The sequence below is a fragment of the Habropoda laboriosa genome, unplaced genomic scaffold, assembly GCF_001263275.1.
Source record: "Habropoda laboriosa isolate 0110345459 unplaced genomic scaffold, ASM126327v1 scaffold87, whole genome shotgun sequence".
NCBI lineage: Eukaryota > Metazoa > Arthropoda > Insecta > Hymenoptera > Apidae > Habropoda > Habropoda laboriosa.
In genome coordinates, this window is record NW_017100209.1 from 1,298,331 (window position 1) to 1,321,536 (window position 23,206).

At 41.6% G+C, this 23,206-nt stretch overlaps 1 protein-coding gene across 1 annotated transcript; it reads left to right on the plus strand.

Annotated features, from left to right (window-relative positions):
* Positions 1-229: 229 nt before the first annotated feature.
* On the plus strand, positions 230-23,139 carry LOC108570696 (ras-responsive element-binding protein 1). Its single transcript, XM_017932592.1, has 4 exons — positions 230-332; positions 17,592-17,665; positions 17,964-22,331; positions 22,570-23,139. Exons 1-4 carry the CDS (start codon positions 314-316, stop codon positions 23,137-23,139), a joined length of 5,031 nt encoding a protein of 1,676 aa, XP_017788081.1. The 5' UTR covers positions 230-313.
* The last annotated feature ends 67 nt before the right edge of the window (positions 23,140-23,206 follow it).

The following is a 23,206-nucleotide window of genomic DNA, read 5'->3' on the forward strand; positions in this document are numbered from 1 at the left end:
CCTTTTTCGTGACGTTTCCTCGTCTCGAACGAGATCGATAACAACGGAGGAGGAACAATTTACTTTTCGCTCCTTTTTTTTTTCCTTTCCTTTCTTTTTCTCGTTCGATCGAGATTTGAAACGTGGATCAGCTTGGAAGTATTGTTTTGGTGACTGTAAAAAAGGAAAAGGAGTTTCACGGGATTCGCGTGTGTGGCCCCATGGCGGAGCAGCCGCGTGTTAAGTGCAACGTACAACGTTTGTTTGGATGTTAAGTGCCGGGACCGACCTTGGGACTCCATGAGTCGACCGCGACGCTGACGCTGAGGGAAGCATGGATTACTCGACGAAAGGTACGTCTCTTTAGCCCATCTTCCTCATTGCCCACGATCATGCTCTCGACGATAAGGGATTTTCTTACTTCCTCGTTTATCTCGAATCGCCTTGGATCTCCCTTTCGTACACTTAGCAAAGAGGGCAATCTTTATCATCTAGAGATTGCAAGACGCTTACCACACACGATTCCTCTGAATTCTGAAATATTATATAGATCGAACGTGTTCTATGTTAGAAAGGTTAAAAGAAAGAAGCAATAGTAGTAGAAGAATTTGGATTTTCTTCGATGGCGGCTCCAGCTAGAGGCGTCTATTGTTTTTTTGGCTCGAGCTAACGCGGCGTTAGCGGCGATTTATCAGAGGCCTGGGAATATTTCGGCTGAAAAGGCAACAGGATGCGGGGAAACGACCGAAATTCGATGGCTAATGAGCGAGCTGAGTGTACAACAAAAGAAGAGGAGCAATAGAGAGGGGGATATTATCGTTCGTGACCGTTGTCTCGCGCCTATCTCTCTCTCTCTCTTTCTCGCTCGCTCTATTCTCGATTAACACAGAAAATATCGATGCCTATCGGTGTCTCCATTAAGTCTGCGTGTAATGGGATTTTCGTTTCAAGAACGCGGCGCACGTTCTCCATTGAAATTCGCGTGTCAATGTTACCGGGGACTGCGTTTCGTCGCGAGTTGAAAATGGCTGATGCGGATGGTGGAGGAGAGCAGTGTTCCAATTCAGATTTCAGATGGTACTTCTCCTATTTTTCATCGATTCTCGCAATTCTTCTTCTAATAATCGTAATTCTAGTTAACAACGTCGCAGACTTAATCCGGTCTGGTCGATACGTGTCAGGCAGAGAAATGTTGTAAAGTTGTATTGTAATACATTGGACTAGATTGACTAATTGGTGCATCGTTAAGAATTCCATGCAAGTATTTTCAAAAGAAGGATTAGACTAATGACTTGGAAATTTCTAAGCTGGAATCTGTAAATTGAAGAGTTCTAGGACTCTCCCTTGGAGAAAACGCGACCCTTGGTTGTGTGTTGTATCATTCAACATCAAAAATGTTGCTTGCTCCACTTACCTCTATCTGAATCTCTGCTCACGTACGTATGCTAATTCTGATCTCTTCCAATCCGCATAGACCACTGCAATAACTCTCCAATCACAGAAATTCTGCGTCTAAATCTTCTCCGTGCGACTCGAGAATTATTCGAGGCTCTCTCGGTGTATTTATACTTTTCGGTAATAATAGTGATCGCAACGAGTGTAGAATAATCTCCGTTAACGTGAAAACAATCGTTGTTATTATTGCTGAAATTATTGTTTCGTCACAGAGGGAGTCTGGAATAATCCTTCAGTGCTCTGATTTAAAAAGAAACTTACTATTATCGAAAAATATACAGAGAGGCAGAGAAAACCTGAAGTAATCCTTCGGTATTCTAATTTTTTTCAAATTACTCTCGTTGTTGTTATTAAAAAATTAGATACACAGAGAGAATTTCAAGTCACTCTCGAGTATTCTAGTTTAAAGAGAAATTTTAGATACCTACACGGAGAGAATTTCAAATCAGTCTTGAGAGATCTAATTTTAAAAAATTATTACCATCAAAAACCATAGATACACAGAGGGAATCGGCGGTTCCAATTGGAGATAAAAAGAAAAGAAAATCATTCGTGGTCAGAAATCCCGTGTTTCCCGCGGCGTCCACGAAAGCAGAGTTCTAAAATTCGCGTCCGCGGAACGAAAGCTTACGAGATAACGAGATTACGCGGATCGCCGATGACGCAATCGCACCTTTGCCAGAACGACCAACGAGGTAAGCAAGCCCAGCCAGCCAGAGAGCAAGCCAGCCCAGTTTCCAGGAAGCTCGGTATCGATTTTTTTTCGGCGCCGCTCGATCTCCGCCGCGCGATTCGTCCGTGGAGAGAGGAGGAGACCAGAGGCGCGGAGGCGAATCTCGCGGCGACGCTGACGTGTCTGAATTCTCTAATCTATCGATGGCAGAGAGAGGAACGAAGCCAGTCCAAGTCCACTTAGATAAGGACCTCCTCAGACCGTTTTCTTATCTGAGAAATTATCTGTCGAACCGTTCCCATGGAAGGACTGACGATCTTCGAGGATCGGTTCGCCTAACCAGTCTACCTCGCCGAGCAATAAAATTGTCGTTTTTTTTTCTTATCCGGGAATTGAGGTATTCGACGACATAGAATGGAAGTACATATAGCGAACTCGTGAAAATGACCGATTTTGGTCCAAGTGGGATATAATAGCGACTTTTGCTGAAATAAAGATGTAATCCATTGATGTATAGGCTTGTCTAAATATAATTTGGCATGTTCGATTACGGTTGGTTCAGTGATACGCGCGATATGTTAGATGGAAATTTAGAGGTGTGTAGTTTAGACGAAGTGCGAGAAATCTATGCGGCGTGCAGTTTAGGAAGCAGTGAGATCGTAATTTGGGTGTTTTCGAGAAACTTGGCGATGATTCACAGCTGAACAAACTTTGAAGTTAGCGTAGTGTGAAATTTGGATTAGGTTCTGTCGTTTGATCCACATCGCTGCCTTCTTGGAATTGGAAGATTTTAGTTGAAGTTCTCTTTTTTATTTGTTCGCCATTTTTAATTTCAGACTGATTTTCGGGGGTTTCTTTCTTTGGCTTTGCATGAATTTTCTGCATTTCGTGAGCGATTAGTTCGTTGATTTATACTGAGACAGGAAGTGGAATGTTCTAGTTAGAATTCTCGTTAACGGAGATGTGAGAAAAGAAAGTGAAGGATTCTTGGAAAATTGATAAACATTTTTTCGCTAAATTAAGATCATCGTGCATCGGTATATCTGATAATTAACTGATTCGCAAATTAAATGAACTTGCAAATAGCTGAAAATCACGAAGACTGTAATTGGTCGGAGTAACGACACATTTTCTTAGCTCTGAAGATTTCGTTTAATCTCGATCAAGCGTCACTGATATGAAGAAAGTCCACCTGAGACACGAATCTTCTTTTTTTCGAGATAACTGTTGAACAATTGAATCGTACGATGTGATATTGGTACAGGTTCAAGGGTAGGACGCTGTTGGTGGGTAACAAGCGAGGAAAAGGACATTTTCACGGGGAAAGGGGAATTAGGGCGTGGCACGGAGAGCGAACCGCTCCCTTTTCTCACCCTCGAAAGCAAACGTTCCAATTAACGTTTCACGAGATGGTGGCCCCCCGGTCTGCCGCTTTACACACTTTACCAGCAACGAAATCACCGAATTTTACTTTTCTACGGAAGACTTGGATGCCGGAAGCTGGTTAACTCTGTTTTTGGCCATTTTTAAATTGCTGTTTACTGTTTAATGGCAGTAAGAGTTGAATACCAGAACTGTTATTGCATACGGCAAGAGAGAATTAATTTTCTAACTTTGGGAGAAGGCGTTTAGTTTACTTCTGTTGTGAGAAATTTGTGTTCCTGGAGATGACCGGTTTTTGCGTTGAAATCAGAGTGTCTATGGATCAATTTTCCATTTTTGCGGACGTTTCTTATTACATTTTTATTCTGGAAAATCTCGGTTTTGGGGGAAGTGTTTCTCATCTCCTAAAAATCTCCATTTCTGTAAATTACCAAATCTTCTATTATCCTAATATCTATGGATCAAATTTTTAGTGTAGTATTTCTCGTTTCATCTTTATTATAAAACGTCTCAATTTTTGGGCCAACATTTCTTATTCCATTTTTATTCCGAAAAGTCTCCATTTCTGTAAATTACCAAATCTCCCATTACCCATGAAAACAGTACTCCTCGTTTCCTTTTAATTACAAAACATCTGAATTTTTGGAAGAAGTGTCCCTTATTTCATTTTTATTCCGAAAAGTCTCCATTTCTGTAAATTACCAAATCTCCCATTACCCATGAAAACAGTACTCCTCGTTTCCTTTTAATTACAAAACATCTGAATTTTTGGAAGAAGTGTCCCTTATTTCATTTTTATTCCGAAAAGTCAGTAAATTACCAATTTCTCCATAAAAATCTCCCCTTACCCTTAACATCCATGGATCAAATTCCCGAGGTGACATTTCTCGCGTCGTTTTTTATCAGAGAACTCGTGATTTCTGGAGATGGCAATTCCCCGCGTGAAAATCTCGAGTTATTCGAGCTAGAAGAGAGTTGTCCATTGGTCACGTTGCTCGATCCCCGGTGCTCGAGTACATTTTCCCCCTGCGTTCTATGCTGTGTTCCGCTGGTAACGATCCATACACGCAGCGGGTTGTAGGTATGACAACCGCGTCTCTAGGTATATGCGGAAACACTCGGTTGGGCCACGTATACGAGGATTCTTTACGTGACATCCTTTGCGCTGGCTTACACACGTTGGTCAATATGATACGGTCGAGAAAAAGCACCCAATGGGTCGAACCGTTCACGTAGCCGTGTAATTTTCGTTCACGAACAACTCGAGGATCGATCATCCGACAATTTCCCTGAATTCGTGAGAAGATCGTTCTAGAGCAAGTGCCTCTAGAGATTTCTAGAAGTTGTTTGAAAATATTTTATTCACGGCTCTTATTCCCATTGATTCGAAAAATAATTTCAAGGGGCAATTTTTCTTCGCAATTTCATTTCTTTCGTTCTCTTATTTCGTCGATTTTTTTTCAATCACTTGTTTCTCTATTTTTCTGTAATCAGTCTTTTTACTTTTCTGTAATTATTAATTAGAGGGGATTTTTCCGTGAAATTCGATTAGAGAAGAATAATTTATAACAGTTCTTTAGATGGAAAGAATTTCACAGTTTTCTATATTTATCCCAGGCTTGGATTGTTAATAATTATTTCGATTGAAATACGAATATTTCGCGTTTGATCGTAGCTCGAAATCGTAAAAGTTTTTCGAAATTCCATCGACATGTGAGATTCGCGAAAGAGATTACCCGAGATCGAAGAAACTCGAGCGAGTCGCCGTCGCTGATAATGAATCATATTAAAACACGTGCTGTTTCCACGAAAAAAGTAATCTATCCGATACTGAACCGCGCGATTCCAGGAAGATCTAAAACTGTTGATTCAGTATCAAGATCAGAGATAATCTTTCTCAACCTGTATCGATAACTTTCCTCGCAATTTTCCACTCGCGAGATATTGAATTTTCCTTTGAAAAGCACGACCCAACGCGAAATCTTCCAGCTGATTTGTCGACAACGACCGCGTAAGAATTATCGTGTTAACAAACGCGTTGGGAATGGCTCGTTTAAGAGATTACGAAACGGGAAGAGCGCGAAAACAAATACAGAAGTATGGAAGAATTTTCCGATCGGTGAAAATGCTCTCGAAGAGTGGTAAGAGAAAGAGAGAGGGGGGGAAATTAGAATATCGCGATTAACGATTCGTTCTGGTTTCGCGTAGCCTGAGAAAAGAATTTTCCTCGCTTCGATCCATGCGTGAAACGTACGAAACGTCTGCCTTTCATTTTTCATGCGTTCGTTCCGCGATGGATCCGCACACGCGCCGCGTCGTCGCCTTGTTCCCAAGAAAATCCTGAAAACATCGTGAGAAACGTTTCTTCCCATTGCAAATCGCCGCGTTTTATTACTCTGTTAACATTTCGATCCGTGAAAATCGATCGATACGAAATTTTCTGGGAAAGTTCCCCTCGTTTGAGTAGTTTTCAAATTCCCGCCTTAAATTTTACCTGATTTCTGACGAATTGTGATCTATACGAAATCTGCAATTAGAAGATGTCTTAGGAAATTATTTTCCAAATTCCCGCCTTAAATTGTTCAGCGTAAACTTGGACGAACTGTGATTTACGTGAAATTTTCCCGCCTTAAATTATTTTACTTGATTTTTCACGAACTGTGATCTATACGAAATTTGTAATTAAACGGAGCCTTGGTACATTGTTTTCGAAATTCCCGCCTTAAATTATTTTACTTGATTTCTCACGAACTGTGATCTATACGAAATTTGCAATTGGAAGAAGTCTTGGTAAATTATCTTCGAAATTCCTGCTTTAAATTATTTTGCAATATCTGTGAGAAATCGTGATCCAGGAAAAATCGATCTGAAATTTCCAGCGTAAGAGCAGCTTGTGAATTATTCCGAAAGTTCGCGTTTTAAATTATTCAATGATCTGCACGGAGAGCTGTGATCTATGAAAATTCGATCGACGCGAAATTTACAATTGAAAGAAGCCTTGATGAATTATTTTAAAAATTTCCGCTTTAAATTATTCCACGTGCTCTGTGAAAATCGATCGGTGTGAAAATTTTCAATTGAAAGAAAGCATTCTACACGTTCTTCGACAACAGCGATCTATGAAAATCGATCGATCTGAGAATGCGGATTAAAATTCTGAATTATTTCCAAAATTCGCGCCGCAAATTATTCCACGCGCTCCATCGTAAACTGTGCTCCACAAAAGTCGACCAATCGAAAATCTCGAAATTAAACAAAGTCTTTACAAACAATTTTCAAAATTCCCGCCTTAATTCGTTGCAAACGAAACAGTAACAGCGAGACTTTAGCGGTGAAATAAAGTAACAGTATACTGAAATAAAAATGTGCTAAGAAGCATTAGGTACTGTTTCTCGGAAGTTAATCTGTCGGTGAAAGAAAAAGGAAACGTAAGAAACGTGTTGTGTAGGATACAAACAAACGATCCGCGTGGTGGTATATAGGTAGAGACGAGTTTTTCGTCTTCGAATTCTAAACGGATCCGAGCCTTGTTTGCTCCCGTGATCTAGAGGTCATTCCCGGTCTGTTTACACACCGACAGATCAGCGTTTTCGGAGAAAGCCTATCGATCATGCTCCGCGCGAGATAATGGCGCTCGCGCGTGTGTCGAAATCCTTGGACGGTTGGTGTTGTGCTACGGAGCTTGGTCTCGAAGGAGCCTCGTAGAATCGCGTATGATAATTACACAGACATCAAACTTGGATTCATGCGTGGTTATTCATCTTTTGTTCTCGCCGCTGGAAATTCGTCTGAATGTTAAATCAGCGTGGAATAGGAAATTCGATGGAATTATTGGTAATTGTAGGTTATACGTACACTGGTAAAGTAGGTTTGGAAGAATTGCACTTTTATCGTCGAGTACAGTGATAAATGATAGATAAAACACTGGGATAGTAATTTGGAAGAATTCTATTTCTCTTGGGAAATATAGCGATATAAATTCCGTAGAATTGGAGCGAAATTAATTCGAACGCTGGCGAAGTAATTTGGAAAAATCGCACTTTTCTTCTCGAGTGTAATAGTGAGAGGAAAATAGAGATTTAATGGAATTTTTGTGGAGTTATTTGTAAGGTGATTTTAGGTAACACCGTGAGAGGCAGAAGAGAATGTGAATTTAGCAGAATTTTTTGGTGAAATTATTCGAACATTGGCAAAGTAATTTGGAAAAATTGTAAAATGGTAAATGATAGATTGAATGAAATTGTAGGTACGATTTTGTAATGTTAGCATAGTAATTTCGACGAATTGTATTCTTCTTTGTAAAGGTAATGATAATTTTTGGAGGAGCAAGATACGAATCTCTGTGTTTGATACATGTATTAAGATTAATTGTGGAAACGGATGTCGGAGCTTATGATAAGTTGTAGCAGAGTGGTATCGATCTTTGCGAGTCGCGAAAATAAATCTTCCATTCGGTCGATAAAGAAGCGTTCTTCTTTCGCGGAGAATTATTATGTAACTTGAAACTTTTCTTTTTCTTGAAACAGGCGATAGCAATCTTCTCCAATATTCAATATCGCAATGAAGATGGATAGAATATATTCGAAAGATAGAAATCTTGTTCGGTAAAGCTGATCTTGCGATTCCTATTCAGACGATAGAAATTTTCTCCGGTATTCAATGTCACAGTTGAATAACAAAGTATCCGTGTCACATCTGATATTCAATATTTGTAATAATCTCTCTTTGGAAACTTCACGAAATTACAAAATCTAAAATGCGAAATAAATTCGGATCTTGTAGTTCCCACTTGGGAAAATTCCCTCTAAAATTCAATATCACCATAGTAAAAAAACACTTGAACAATAGAAATATCCATCTCGAACTTAATATTCAAGATGAAAATAATTTCTTTGTAAACTCCACAAAATTACAGACAAATTCGAATCATCTTGAAATCTTACAATTCCCACTTGGACCCCGAAAATTTGCCCTGATATTCAAATTAAGAACAATCTCTCCCTGAGAACTGCCCGAAATTACAAAATCTAAGATACTAAATAAATTCGAATCATCTAAATCTTACAAATCCCACTTGGACCCCGAAAATTTGCCCTGATATTCAAATTAACCCTTTAACCTACAATAACGCGTCAGACTCGTGGCAGAGATGCTGGTCAAGGTGTGACAAAAATGGATATATTAGTAAAAAAAATTCATTGTAATCCTAACTTTCGTTATAATTTGTAAAATGAAGGATTCCTAAATACAATTAACCTGCAACAGATTAGCATTTATTACTTGATACAGTATTAAAACATTAAATGGCTGACGCTTAGATGCATAGCCAGAAAAGAAATCATAGGTTAAGGGGTTAAGAACAGTCTCTCCCTGAGAACTGCCCAAAATTACAAAATCTGAGATACTAAATAAATTCGAATCATCTCCAAATCTTACAAATCCCACTTGGACCCCAAAAAGTTGCCCTGATGTCCAAATTAAGAACAGTCTCTCCCTGAGAACTGCCCAAAATTACAAAATCTGGGATACTAAATAAATTCGAATCATCTCCAAATCTTACAAATCCCACTTGGACCCCAAAAAGTTACCCTGATGTCCAAATTAAGAACAGTCTCTCCCTGAGAACTGCCCAAAATTACAAAATCTATGAAATACGAAATAAATTCAAGCGACATATTCCCCTCTCTCTCTCTCTCAGTGCACACCGGAAAGAGACTAAAAAAAAAAGAGGGAAAGGAAGGAGAGCGTGTGTCACCCAGGACACACCGTGAGTGTACAGAGGGTGGCAGGGTGTTACGGCTGGGTAAGTCCAAGGTTGTCAGGGCTACGACTCTCGAAACACACTAACCGACCGCCATCTTTGCTTCTCCTGCGTGCTGCGTGGGTGTATCCGAGCGTGGAGAGAGCGGGGCTGTGAGGTGGGGAGAGAAGGAAAGAGGAGAGATAGAGAAAGAGGGACCTGGACGACGACGACGACGACCACGGCGACGCGACGACGCGGTCGAAGAAACGAGACGAGAGGAGAGAGGATCGAGGGGAAGAGATGAGAGCACTGCGTGCTTGGGAAGAGGTGGAAATTGTGGATGAAACTGTGGTTCGATCGAAAGTTTTCGCGTTCTTTCTGCGATTCTGAGATAGACATTTTTTTTAACCCTTTGGAGTTCATGTTTAATCGCGCTCGTAATATGCACCATAACTGTGTACAAATTTTAATTGTATTTATGAGAGAAATGAAAATAATTTTTTTTTTCAAAATGACACTTTTGGGTTTGCAAAGTTTCATTAGAAAAGTGTGCTGGAGCTGCTCACTCCTGTTAAAAAATTCTCGAGTGTAAAGGGTTAGTGTTCTCCAAAATGGAGATTCTGGGAGTAATATAAAACGTCGTTTAGTTTGGTTTGGTCAAACTCCCTAATTTCGACTAAATTTTAAAACTACCCGAATAACACTCTAATTTTGGTACCAAGAAGCATTCACTTTGCATTAACAAGTAACCATAGAAAAACTAATAAGAAGAAAGGAAACTCTGGCGTTTATTGAAAAACTGAAGAAACCTGCAAAATCTCCATCTTTATTCTTTTACACAAATAATCCTCAGGAACACGGTATCTGTATCTCACGGAACATACCAAATCACACGATCAATATTCCCCTCTCGTTCAAACTCAAAAATTCCCGCCAAAACCAAAACTCGCCCCAAGTAAAACAAAAACCCTACACGTTAAAAAGCATTGAAAAATAAAGAAGTACCACAAAAACCACTCACACTTGTAAAGCTAACTACACGGAGTCGAGCGCGAGAAGAGGAGAGGCGGAGTAGGAGGCGAGGATCGAGCGCGACAGAGGAGTGGGGGTAGCGAGCGCGGCGAAGGAGGGGGAAACGAGATAAAAGCTCGGACAGATGAGAGGCGGCCAATGGCTGGCATCTCCCCCACCACTGGTTCAGCGCAGCATCCTATGATTCGTAGGAGGCGCCGGTTGGCGGAAGTGCGCATGTACGCCCTCGATGGACTGACACTGCTCCCTTTTCCGAGCGGCTCTCTGCGACACACCGACTCTCTCCCAGGGGTGCAATGCAGATACAGGGCGTGGCATTTGGCCCTTCGTCGTTTCTTCTCTCCGAGCCCTTTCTGCGCGAGAGTCACGCTCCTTACCGGAGATTTCCCGTCCGATGATGCGACGTGATTGGACGAAATTTTCTACGTCAGGGCTGGTTTATTTCGGGAATTTATGGTCGAAGGGTGGGTTATCCGGGGATCTTTCGTGCGCAGTGTGGTTCTTGCTGGATGTAATTAGTACGATTTTTCTTTCAGATTTTCTTGGTAAATTTTTCGGTTTTTCTTGCTTTTGTAGCTTTTTGGGAAATTTTTTGATTTTTCTTTACTTTGCATTCTTTTTGGAAATTTTTGGTAGAGTGAGTTTTACTTGTGGCTGATTTACAAGAGAATCTTTAGCGTGGAGTGTGTTCTGTTAGACACAGTTAGTATGATTTTTCTTTTATATTTTTTTGCAAGTTTTCCGATTTTTCTTTACTTTGCATTTTTTTGGAAATTTTTGGTAGAGCGAGTTTTATTTGTGGGTGAATGTTGGGGGATCTATTGTGTGGAGTGCGTTTGTTGGAAATAGTTAGTATGATTTTTCTTTTACATTTTTTTGCAAGTTTTCCGATTTTTCTTTCTTTCGCATTTTCTTTGGAAATTTTTGCTAGAGAGAGTTTTACTTGTGACTGGTTTACAAGAGAATCTTTAGCGTGGAGTGTGTTCTGTTGGAAATTTTCAATATTGATTTTACTTTGGGTTCTTTTTAGAAAGTTTTGGCAGAATGAGTCTCACTTGTGGAATTTATTTTCTTAATGGATTAAAGGGTGGTTTTCGTAGAATGTTTTATGTGCAGTGTTTTTTATTAGAAATTTTCCTTCCTTCAGATTTTTGTAGGTTTCATTGCAAATTCTGGGCAGAAAATGAGTTATACCTATTTGTGAAATTTATTTTCTTGATGAATTAAAGGATGGTTTCTCGTAGTGAAGCGATTTTTATTAACTGTTACAGTAAACTTCCACAGAAGACAGAATGATATTTCCTTTCGATTCGACAAATTACCAAAAGTCGCATCGATTGAATTTCACACGATTTGTGTACAATTGCCCGTTACTTCCGGTTTATCCTCGGATCGCGTTATCGAAGGCAGTTTTCGTGACCGATTGTCGATCATCGGTGAAAATTGTTAATGAAACGTGCTCAAGTATTCGTTACGTTCAGAAATCGGTTGAACAACATCAGTCAGCATTTTTCAGCCCACGCACGATTCCTCTTAGCGGAAAATGCGTGATCATTCGCGTGTTCTTAAAGAGAAACAATTTTTTCGAACCTCGAATTTCAAGCTTGAAAAGGAAGGAAAGGATTTCATCTTAAGAAAAAAAAACTTCAGTTTTTCTTTTTTTTTTTTAACTTATTTAATGGTAAATAAGATACATAGAGTGGTAGAATAAAAGATTGAAGTTGTAAGAATGAGTGTCTATGTTTTCGAAGAATCATGGAAAATAATGGAATCTTGGATGTGTGTAGAGAGAACTTTGCAGAAGTCTGGTTCGTGATAATCGTAGAAGCGTTGTCATCGTTTCTAACCGTGCTGTACGCTTCTCTGAACTCTGCTGAATCAACAATGGGAGTGTAATCGAAAAAATATTGTCATTCGATCGAAGCACAAGCGTAGAAGAGGAAATCGTATCGATCTTTCTCCCGCTTTTCTTCAAATTTTCTCTCCCACTTTTCTTCAATTCTTCTTTCTCACTTTTCTTCAAATTTTCTCTTTCAATTTTCTTCAAATTTTCTTTTCACTTGCTCTCATTTTTCTTCAAATTTTCCTTTCCCCCCTTCCACTTTTCTTCAGTTTTTCTCTCCCGCTTTTCTTCAAATTTTCTCTCCCACTTTTCTTCAATTCTTCTTTCTCACTTTTCTTCAAATTTTCTTTTCCCTTGCTCTCATTTTTCTTCAAATTTTCCTTTCCCCCCTTCCACTTTTCTTCAGTTTTTCTCTCCCGCTTTTCTTCAAATTTTCTCTCCCACTTTTCTTCAATTCTTCTTTCTCACTTTTCTTCAAATTTTCTTTTCCCTTGCTCCTCTCAAGTTGTTTCCTCCCTCTTCAAAAATTGACCAGCGTTCGTGATTATTCACCAAGTGAACCGAATCTTCTTCCCTTTCGATTAAACATATTTTCTTCAATTGCAAATCTTCTTTAACATTAATCGGTTTGTCACAGTCGAAAGTTCAGTGTGTTACAATGGAAGTCGAACGACGCTGGGCTGGAGAAAAAATAGAAATCGGTTTTCGTGGTTCACAGAGCCCCGTAACCATTGGTCTCCAGCGATCGGTGATCGTTAGAAATGGAAAGCAGCAGGATTTCCACTTGTCACGACAGAGGGATCTGTTCCGAATTTCACCGTAGTCGCTTGCTCCGAGTATCCTCGATTTCATGGCCGATATCGCTTCGACAATCGGCCATTTTAGTCGCAAAATTAAAATATCATTAATATCTTTAAAATCCAACTCGACGTTAAGTAATACAAAATTTCAGGCGAATTTTGTTATCCAAGAAAAGTGAAACTTCGTGATCTTTTCGTTTTCACTCAATTCTAAGCTTTAAATTTAGGTTCATGTGAGGATTTGATTACTTTAATGTTGAAATAATATTCAAATATTTGTCATTTCTTAAACTTCAACTCAATGCCAACTAATTCAGAGTTCTACAATCATTTTTTATCTCAGAAATCTCAAACTTCGTGAATGTTCAATATTCGATCAATTCCAAACTTTAAATTCTAATTTTTATGCAAATTTGATTACTTCAATTTTGAGATAATATCGAAATTTTGCGTTTAGAATATAAATCGACTTAGTTTGAAATTTTCAATTTAAGGATCCGTCATATTCAAATACCGAATGCTTTATATTTGCGCTTCGATCAATTGGATGCATCCTCATGATCAAGTCGATCGTACCATCTCAGATAATCTTTTAAAAACAAAATTTCTCGAATTCCAGATAAGCGGTTAGTCACGCTCGAGTGCAGATAAGTAGCTTTTTATCTGGTAACTAGATAAATGTTTATTTACCGTACGTTACGAAACTATCAGCCGGGGAACTTTAGCGAATTTCTCGGTATATTACTCGTTGAAGAGCTGTGCACCTAACGTCACCGGATAATCTCACTCGAACTTGAAATTCCTTTTAAATACAAACTTGGGACTGTGTCAAAATATAAAGTCAATTACAAATTCATATTAAAAAAATGCAAATTCACAATTCGACCATGAATTTAAATTTAAAAAATTCGTATTCACAATCGAACCACGAATGAAATTTAAAAAATCCATATTCAAATCTCAATCGCGAATTAAAATTGAAAAACACGAGCTCAAAATTTAACCATAAATTTAAATTTCAAAGTTCAGTCGTGAATTTACATTTAAACATTCACAATCCCAAAATTCTGCCATAAATTTAAATATAAAAATTCACTCGTGACTTTAAATTTGAAAAATTCAAACTCAACATCCAGCCATAAATTGAAATTAGAAAATTCACTCGTGAATTGAAATTTGAAAAATTCAAACTCAACATCCAGCCATAAATTGAAATTAGAAAATTCACTCGTGAGTTTAAATTTGAGAAATTCAAACTCAACATCCAGCCATAAATTGAAATTAGAAAATTCACTCGTGAATTGAAATTTGAAAAATTCAAACTCAACATCCAGCCATAAATTGAAATTAGAAAATTCACTCGTGAGTTTAAATTTGAGAAATACAAACTCAACATGCACCCATAAATTAAAATTTAAATATTGCAATTTAAAGTTCAGTCGCAAAGGTAAATTAAAAAATTCAGCCATAAATACAAATTGAAAATTGAATTTTAAAAATTCAAACGTACATTCATATCTCTACTTTCAAACTCAAACACCTGACACACAGAACAGCTCATCAACCTGTAATTCCTATCAAAACTTCAATCTCCAGGTAAAAACTTCAAACTCAGCGTTTCATTTCTCAAATGATCCTACCACCGCCACTATATACACGTATAATCGCGGGCCGTCAACCTTTCGTACACAAAACCCTCTCCGCCACTTGCCCGCTGAATTTCACGAAGCAAAGGTACCCCGGTTAGGAGCCACGTGACTCGTTAGTGTCACGAAGCGAAAAACGAGTCGAGGAGGAGGAGGAGGAGGAGGTCGGTCGGTGCGGTCGCGTTCGTAAATCATTCGTGTCGAATTTATTCGCGCGCTTAAGCGCGAACCGGCCACGCTAAACGTGGACGCAGACCGCAAGTTAAGTCGGAGTTAAACGGCCGAAAACCCGTTTCGTCCGCGTGATTTACGCGCATGAATCAAGTCACCTGGCTGGCGTTTGTCAGCGGCGAGCCACGCGTGAGACCGGCTTTTAATCGGCCTCGCACCTGTTCTCCTCTCATCTCTACCACACTCTCTACGCTTTCAACTTCGACGACCTGCCTTTATGCACGCAATTTGCCTCCTTCCTTCTCTTTTTGCTCTTTTGGGTTTGCTTTACACGTGTAAGATGGTTTTTCTTCATTTTATCGGGCGTGTGAGATTCTGGGAATTTTCTTTCCCACTTTTCACCGTTTTTCTCTATTTTCTATTTTGAATTTTCTCTTTCTTTTTGTCAGCACTTAATTTGTGTAAGATTTTGGGAATTTTCTTTCCCACTTTTCACCGTTTTTCTCTCTCTTCTTTTTCCCCCAATTTCTCATTTATCTTTTTGTCAATCTTTGGATTTTTATGTGCTTAATTTGTCTGTGATTTTGGGAATTTTCTTTTCGCTGTTTTTCTTCTCTTTTGAATCTTCTTTTTTCCAATTTCTCGTCTTTCTTTTTGTCAATCTTTGCGTTTATTTTACTTGCGAAATTTGCCGGAGATTTTGGGAATTTTCTTTCCCACTTTCCACTGTTTTTCTTCCTCCCTTTTTCACAATTTTCGTGACGAGAACGACGAGATCAGGCTTAATGGGATTTTATCGTTAAAAATTGTTATTACACGGTACGTTTTCGATGTCGTGTTTTCCCGATGATTTTTATCTTATCTACGTTCGTTTCATTCAGGAAAAAATTGAAGTTAAGATTGAACTTGGTATTTTTACCAGTGAATTTTTGAAGCTGCGACTCTTTTTTTCCACTGAATTCTTGGAACTGATATGAAATTCTGTCTCTCCTGATTTCTGTTCAATTGAATTTTTATCTTTTCTCAAATTTTCTTCCTCACTTCTTCCCAATTTGTATCTCTCATCTTTCACTCTTTTCTGTCTTTTCGAGTTCCCTTTGTTCTCCAATTTTGCTCCTTTCTTTTCCCTAATTTCTCATTTTTTAAATTTCTCTTCAATTTTCATCTCTTCTCAAATTTTCTTTCCCACTTTTCACACTCCATTTTGGTCACCTTCGTTCTCCAATATTTCTTCCCTCTTTTCCCTAATTTCTACGTTATCCCTTTCATCTCTCTCCAATTTTTAAAATTTCTCTTCAATTTTCATCTCTTCTCAAATTTTCTTTCCCACTTTTCACACTCCATTTTGGTCACCTTCGTTCTCCAATATTTCTTCCCTCTTGTCCCTAATTTCTACGTTGTCTCTTTCATCTCTCTCCAATTTTTACCTCTTCCCAAATTTTCTTTCTCCCTTTCCACTCTTTATCTCTCTCTGTTTTAACTCCCATTGTTCTTCCTCCTTACAAAAATCAACCAGAGGTCGTAGTCTCTTTCATCTCTCTCCAATTTTTACCTCTTCCCAAATTTTCTTTCTCCCTTTCCACTATTTATCTCTCTCTGTTTTAACTCCCATTGTTCTTCCTCCTTACAAAAATCAACCAGAGGTCGTAATTAAGGAGCGACACGAGGAAACGGCGTGGTTAAAAAAATGTTCGTTCGCGTGAGAGCTCCCGACAATGATCTTAAGGTCGACTGACCAGCGGATCGTCGATAACGGGCCAAGATGTTTTGTCTGCTTCCTGCTGCGCCTCGATAATGCGGATCGACGCAACCGCGACACTGTCAATACCGCTTAATCTAGCTTCTTGTAGGATGAAAAGAACGCTCGGCGCGGAGATAAAGCCGGACAAGCAAGATCACGTACGTTTGCACTGTGGCGATTTTTTTTTTCTTCTTTCCTCGAACGTTGCGATGTTTCATCACGTTTCATCCGTGTATCACAGTGTCACGAAGGTGTCGATTTTTTCCCCCGTGATCGCAATCTCGATCGATCGATCGGAACACCTGCGACATTCGTCCTCTTCCATTATCTTCGTTCTAAACCTGTAAAATCGATCGTTTTTTTAATTCCTTTCCATTCTTCATCTATTTTATCTTCCTTCGTTCTTTTAACTCTTCCGAAACAGACGTATTCTCTCTTAACTTTCTCATTTCAGAACGAATAATCTAGAATTATTTTACATTTTTATTTCGTGAAAATTAGAGGTGAAGTAAAATTGTCTGTGTCGTAGGATTAAAACGTTTTCAAAGGATAGATAAATTTTTCTACCGCGTTAAGAATCATTTGCTTTTGATATAAAAGAACAATACTATCCGAGAATTATCGTAAATCATGTTATTTTCGACGCGATATCGTTCTCGGAAGCTTGCTCCAGTGGTAGTAACCTCCAGCTGGATCGAAAATTCTCGTAAATAAGAACGACTGCGGTTCCTATCGTTGGTTGATAAAGTGTCATTGTCCCAGCTTCGAGGCGTTCCTTTGCGGTCGTCTATCAGCTTCCGGAAGACGCACGGATTTCTCGGTGACTCGATCGTGTCGCTGTGGCGTCGGTACAATTAAAAAAATTTACAAACAATAAGCCATTATTGGTAGCAGTGAGATCGACTGGTTGCTTACTTGCTGCTATTTTAACGACCTTTTACACCTATACACTCGATGCTTCCATAATAAAGGAGTATTTTTCAGGAAAGTACAAAGAAGAATGAAAAAGAAGTAGAATTATTATTAATTCTCTGTTCCTTATTTTGTGTCAAAGAGGAAAACTACATTTTTCTGTGCCTCCAAAATGAAGTTTATCTAACAAAATATTCCCCTTTTCTGTTTCAGTTACTGTTAAGAGTGGCCCTGATCAGGGACACGAGAACGAAGCGCAAGCCGATGCTGCATCGTCACCATCGAGTGTAAGTTTACAATTCTATTAAACTTTCTCACCAAAGAAATAATAATTCCCATCTCCTCTCCATTTTCTTCTTTACCAATCGTTATACCAAATATAAGCTACCCATACGCAAGGTGTATAATAAATCTGAAACAAAGAGAAAAAGAGTAACTAAAATAAAATAGCAGCCCATCAAACTACTTAATGCCACATTACGCTAAATACCAGGACACTTTTACATACGTCAAATATAGAACAAATTGCACGGTAATAGGCGATAAGGCTGCAATTAACTTTAACACCTCTTCTTCTTCCTCCAGGTCGAGTTACCGGAAAGCGCTCACCCCTGCCCTGCCTGCCCCACCGTTTTACCCACGTCCCGCGAGTTGACGAACCACCTGCGTGGCCATAACTCGCCCCGCAGCACCGACTGCAGCGGCGAGGATGACTACTGCTGCGGCGTGTGCAACAAGGTGCTCAGCTCCTCGAGTTCTCTGGACAGGCACGCGTTGGTGCACTCCGGGGAACGTCCGTTCAAGTGCAAATACTGCGAGATGACGTTCACCACCAACGGGAACATGAACAGGCATCTGAGAACCGCTCACAGAGGTGTCTCTCCTCACAGCTGCACCGACTCCGAGGGCAGCAGCGACTCGGAGAAACCGTCGAAGAGGCGGCACATCGAGGAGTACAACAACAACGACATCACCAAGAGGAACTCGCCGGACTTCATCGAGAGACGCGAGGAGAAATCACCGACGTTATCTGGAAAGAGAAAGTGTACAGATTATCTGAGCGATAACGAGGGTCAGAAGAGGCATAAGATACTGTTGAACAACTCGAGAACGGAGATCAAGTCCCGGCCGGACGACAGTCAGAACGTGTACAATTGTCCGGTCTGCGGGAGACAGGATTTCGCTACCAGTGCACTTCTCGAGGCTCATCTCGAACGTAGCCATCCGGAATTCCCGGCCAAGTGCGATGCCTGCAATTTGTCGTTCAAGAATCACAGAGTGTTGAACCTGCATAGATTCATGATACATTTCGCGGAACATTCGATAGGAAACACTGCTAGGAACCTGAGAAACTCGGTGGTAGGCTTCAACGACTTGACCTTCGTGGATTTCTCCTCGGACAAGTTCCCGGCGATAGCCAGAGCTGTTTGCGAGCAATCGTTGCACAGACCAGCCTCCGGCGAGGTAGCCAAGTTCCAGTGTTCCAAGTGTTTGAGAGCATTCCCGTGTAGATCAGCGTTGGACGCTCACGAGACCGACTGTGGAACGACGAGCTTGCAGACCAGGACCAGCGACGACAGTCAATCTAGAAGAGACGATTTCTTCGCTGGCCTGGATCTTCAGAACAAAGCTGCTCTCACGGAGGCGAAAGAAGGCAAGGATCTGGCTGACATTCAGAGCATCATATCCGTCACTTCTGGTCCGATATTGCAGAACTTCCCTCGGTCTGATGCTAGTACACCTGAAAACAACATCAAGTTCAATCCCAGCGTTAGTTCATCCGGTTCTTCAGGAACGTTCTCCTCCGAGTACCACGAAGAGGAAGCTCAAGACGCGTTCGCTGCTGAGTTCAGGAAGATGAAGCTGAAAGGGGAGTTCCCATGCAGACTGTGCTCCGCGATATTCCCCAATCTGAGAGCCTTGAAGGGCCACAACAGGGCGCACATGGGCGTAGGGCCTGGAATGCCTTATCCTTGCAACATGTGTCCTTACACCAGCACCGATAAAGCCACTTTGGTCAGGCATCTCAGATCACACAACGGAGACAGACCTTACGAGTGCTCCCTGTGCAATTACGCCTTCACCACTAAAGCAAACTGTGAACGTCACGTGAGAAACAGACATGGGAAATTGACGAGGGAAGATATCAAGAGTGTACTGATCTACCATCCTAACGAGGACTCCACAAACGAGAACGTGGAAAGGAGTTCTCCTAGAGTGGTGAAGGACGACGTGAGGAAGAGCCTGGTTTATCCGTCGGAGCGTGACGATCTTCAGCATCAGGCGCAGATGCACTATCCGTCTGTGCCTATGGAGGTTAGAGGCGAGATCAGGATAATCGAGGAGGCGAAGCTACACAATTCGGCGATGTCGATGCACAATGTGAGCCATTTCGAGAAGAGCGACTCGTTCTCGAGACCTGGCCAGCCTATGGAGCTTATGCAACGCGGTGGAGAGGAGGGTAAGGATACCAAGTCGGACTATTCGAAGCTGGACGAGGACCTGGAGTCGAGGTCGTCAGAGGGCAGCGTGTCTCTAGTCAGTGATACCAAATCAGATTCGCACCAAAGAATACAAGCTAGTCCGATGAACTTGAAGAAGGGGCTGGCCGTGTCTGAGAACATTACCGAGGACGGGCCATTGGATCTCTCTATGGACGTGTTGGATCTCAGCAAGAAGTCTAAGGAAAAGGAGGACAATGAGTTCTCCGCATCGCATGAACAGTTTGGAAAGAGTCAGAAGGATTTGTACAACACTACCAGCCAGTTGTTGTTGACCGAGGCTCTGTTGAAGGCTGGCCAGGGTAGCTCGCAAGCTACCTCACTGGAAGCTCTGTACGCTAATGCTATCTACAGGAACTTTGGCACGTTTCCAGGCAGCGTTGGAGCTGGGATCTTACCACCTTACATGTTCAATCCTCATGTATTCGGTCAGGACTTCTCCATGAAGGAAAGATTGCAGAAAGAGCTGGTTAGAGGTCTGCAGTTGACCAGCGGAGGGACTTTGGTAGAACCAACCATTGGTGGAACTGGATTCACCTTCTCCCAGGGTAGAGACTTGAATTCTCAGTCTGGGAACGAGCAGAACGATTACGCCAAGCTGATCTCGTCGAAAATGGCTAGTAAAGGTTTGTCTAGCCGTGACAAACAGGATACCTTGCCGTCCTCGAACTCTGTGAAGATGGTGATCAAGAATGGAGTACTGATGCCTAAGCAGAAGCAAAGGAGATACAGAACGGAGAGACCGTTCACCTGTGAGCATTGTTCGGCGAGATTCACCCTAAGGAGCAACATGGAGAGACATATTAAGCAGCAACATCCTCAGTATTGGAGTCAGAGGCCTAGAGGAGGGCATTCGACGAGAGGAAGACCACCTTCCAGTCATCCTACGTTGCTGCAGAACCTTGGACAGCCTGCTTCTCAAGTCTCTCAGTCGTACACTAACATTCTGCCAAAGGTTGAACAGTCGGTGAACTCCGAGTTCACTAAACACCCTATATCTGACCAAGTGAAGTACGCCATCTTGGCTCAACAGTTGAAAGCCAACAAAGTGGAAGATAATGATTCTGAAGAGGAGTTGGTGATCGACGAGGATCCACAGGAGAAAGAGAATCAGGAATCTCAGGAGCAGAAGGAGAAAAGTCTGTTGAGAGGGCAATTGGAGGGTACAGAATCTAGCAAAGAGAGTACTGTGAAAGAAGAAGCGAAAGAGTCCGCTAAAGAAGCTTCTGAGGAGGCCAATGCTGAGTCTGCGAAAGAGGAGGATGATCCAGCTGAAGAGGCAAAGTCATCTGACACAGAGAAGGCCGATGAATCAGAGAAGTCAATAGACAAGACTCCTAGCAGAGTGTTCAAGTCTGAACCTGATGATGTGAAGGATGAGAAGATGGAGGATGGAGCAACAGACTTGGCAAGTGTGTCAGAATTACTGGACAATGCTTCTCAGCAGTATCAGCAATTTCAGCCTCAGTATCTGAGTGATGAAGAAGGTTTAGTCGCCTCTCATAGTGACTGCAATAATTCCGGCAGCGACGAGAAGAGCGACTCTGTGAATTCTATAAACTCGGTGAACACCTCGTCGAAGAAGAAGAAGAAAAAGAAGAAGAAGAAGAAAAAGAAGTCTGCTTATTCGATGGCGCCTAACCGTGTGATCTGTCCCTACTGTCAACGGCCATTTCCTTGGACCTCCTCTCTCAGAAGACACATCCTCACGCACACAGGACAGAAACCCTACCAGTGTATCCATTGCTCCTTGCTGTTCACCACAAAGTCAAACTGCGACCGTCACTTGCTGAGGAAGCACAAGGCGAATCCAAATAAGATGCGTCGCGTGAGGAACTCTTCCTCTCCGGATTCTCAAGCAGTGATCAACAACAATAACTCCTTCTCCATGAGGAACGTTCCCGAGAGACCGTACAAGTGCAACCAATGCCCTAGTTCAACCTTCTCCACTCTGGGTAACCTGAAAAAGCATCGTTCCGTTAAACATCGTAAGATGAAGTCTAGATCGGACACTCCGTCCAGCGAGCCTCAGAACAGCCCTCAGGAGTGCTCGAAGCAGAATAACGAACAAAGTGATTACGACAGTCAGTCGTCTAGTGTGTCTGAAAGCATGGAAACCTCCTCGGTGGCGGGAATTCCGAAATCCAACTCGAACACCTCACCGTCGACAAATGACACACCAAGGTCGAGGAGACCCTCGCCGAGATCATCACCTGGACCCAGCGACGTGCCGTTCAAGTGTCATTTGTGCGACTGTGGGTTCGCGGAGAGACAGGATTGCTTGGAGCACATCAGGGTGAATCATAAAAGGTCCTATGAAATGTTGGTGACCAAAGGAGCGTTGGACATGGACATCGACACCGTGGAGGATCAGCAACAACCACCGCCACAACAGCATGCTAGCGACGGAGAGGAAAAGAGAGGTCGTTTTCCGGACTATAGTAACAGAAAGGTAAGAGGTGTTACGTTATTATTCTTTTTCGTATAGGGACATTTGCAGAATCTGTAAATGAGTTTTAGAACACAGTTGGTAGAATAAATGTAAGGAGATATGTCGCGAGAAATATATCTGTAGTTTCATTCACGCTGTTCGCGTTACCAAAAGTCTATCACGAACGGTGTTGTTCTGTAACAGATGAGTGATTAACGAAGCGAGTCCGAGCAGCAACTAAAACAGCCGACATTTCCAGGTGGTCTGTGCATTCTGCATGAGACGGTTCTGGTCCGCGGAGGATCTACGTCGTCACATGAGAACACACACAGGCGAACGGCCGTTTTCATGTGACATCTGCTGCCGGAGGTTCACACTGAAGCACAGCATGCTGCGGCATAGAAAGAAGCATGAATCCATTGACTCTACGATGTACGTTGGCACCAGTGGCGACGAGGAAAATTCACCTACCCAACCGCCTACGATCACGCCGCGAAGCCAACAACAACCGCCAGTCCTGGTGGCGGCGAACAGCGGTAATCCCCGTATGCAAGACAGAATCTCTTTACCGACCGTCGCTCCAGTCGCGACTGGTGACGCAGCGCCGAGTGTACTCATGAGATTCAATCCTTACGAGAAGTTAACCACGCTCACGGGGAAGCTCGCGAGTATTCCGCAGAACGTGAATCCAGACGTGAGCGAGAGCACGGATAACGACCTGATTTCTAACCTCTTGGGCATAAGGGACAAGAGCTTCATTGACCGAGTACTACAGGCATCCGCTGACGACGCTGCCAAGCTTCTAGGAGTGAAACGCAACCATGAGTGAAATAGATTCACGCTGTTGTTCTTGGACATTTCACGATCGTGCCTTAAGTTCCTCCCCTCTTTGTGTG

Bases quoted from the DNA above. Each gene is read 5' to 3' on its own strand.
- LOC108570696 (XM_017932592.1), top strand. The intron at 17,666-17,963 runs GTAAGTTTACAA...TTCTTCCTCCAG, and splicing joins CTGCATCGTCACCATCGAGT to GTCGAGTTACCGGAAAGCGC. The intron at 22,332-22,569 runs GTAAGAGGTGTT...CGACATTTCCAG, and splicing joins CGGACTATAGTAACAGAAAG to GTGGTCTGTGCATTCTGCAT.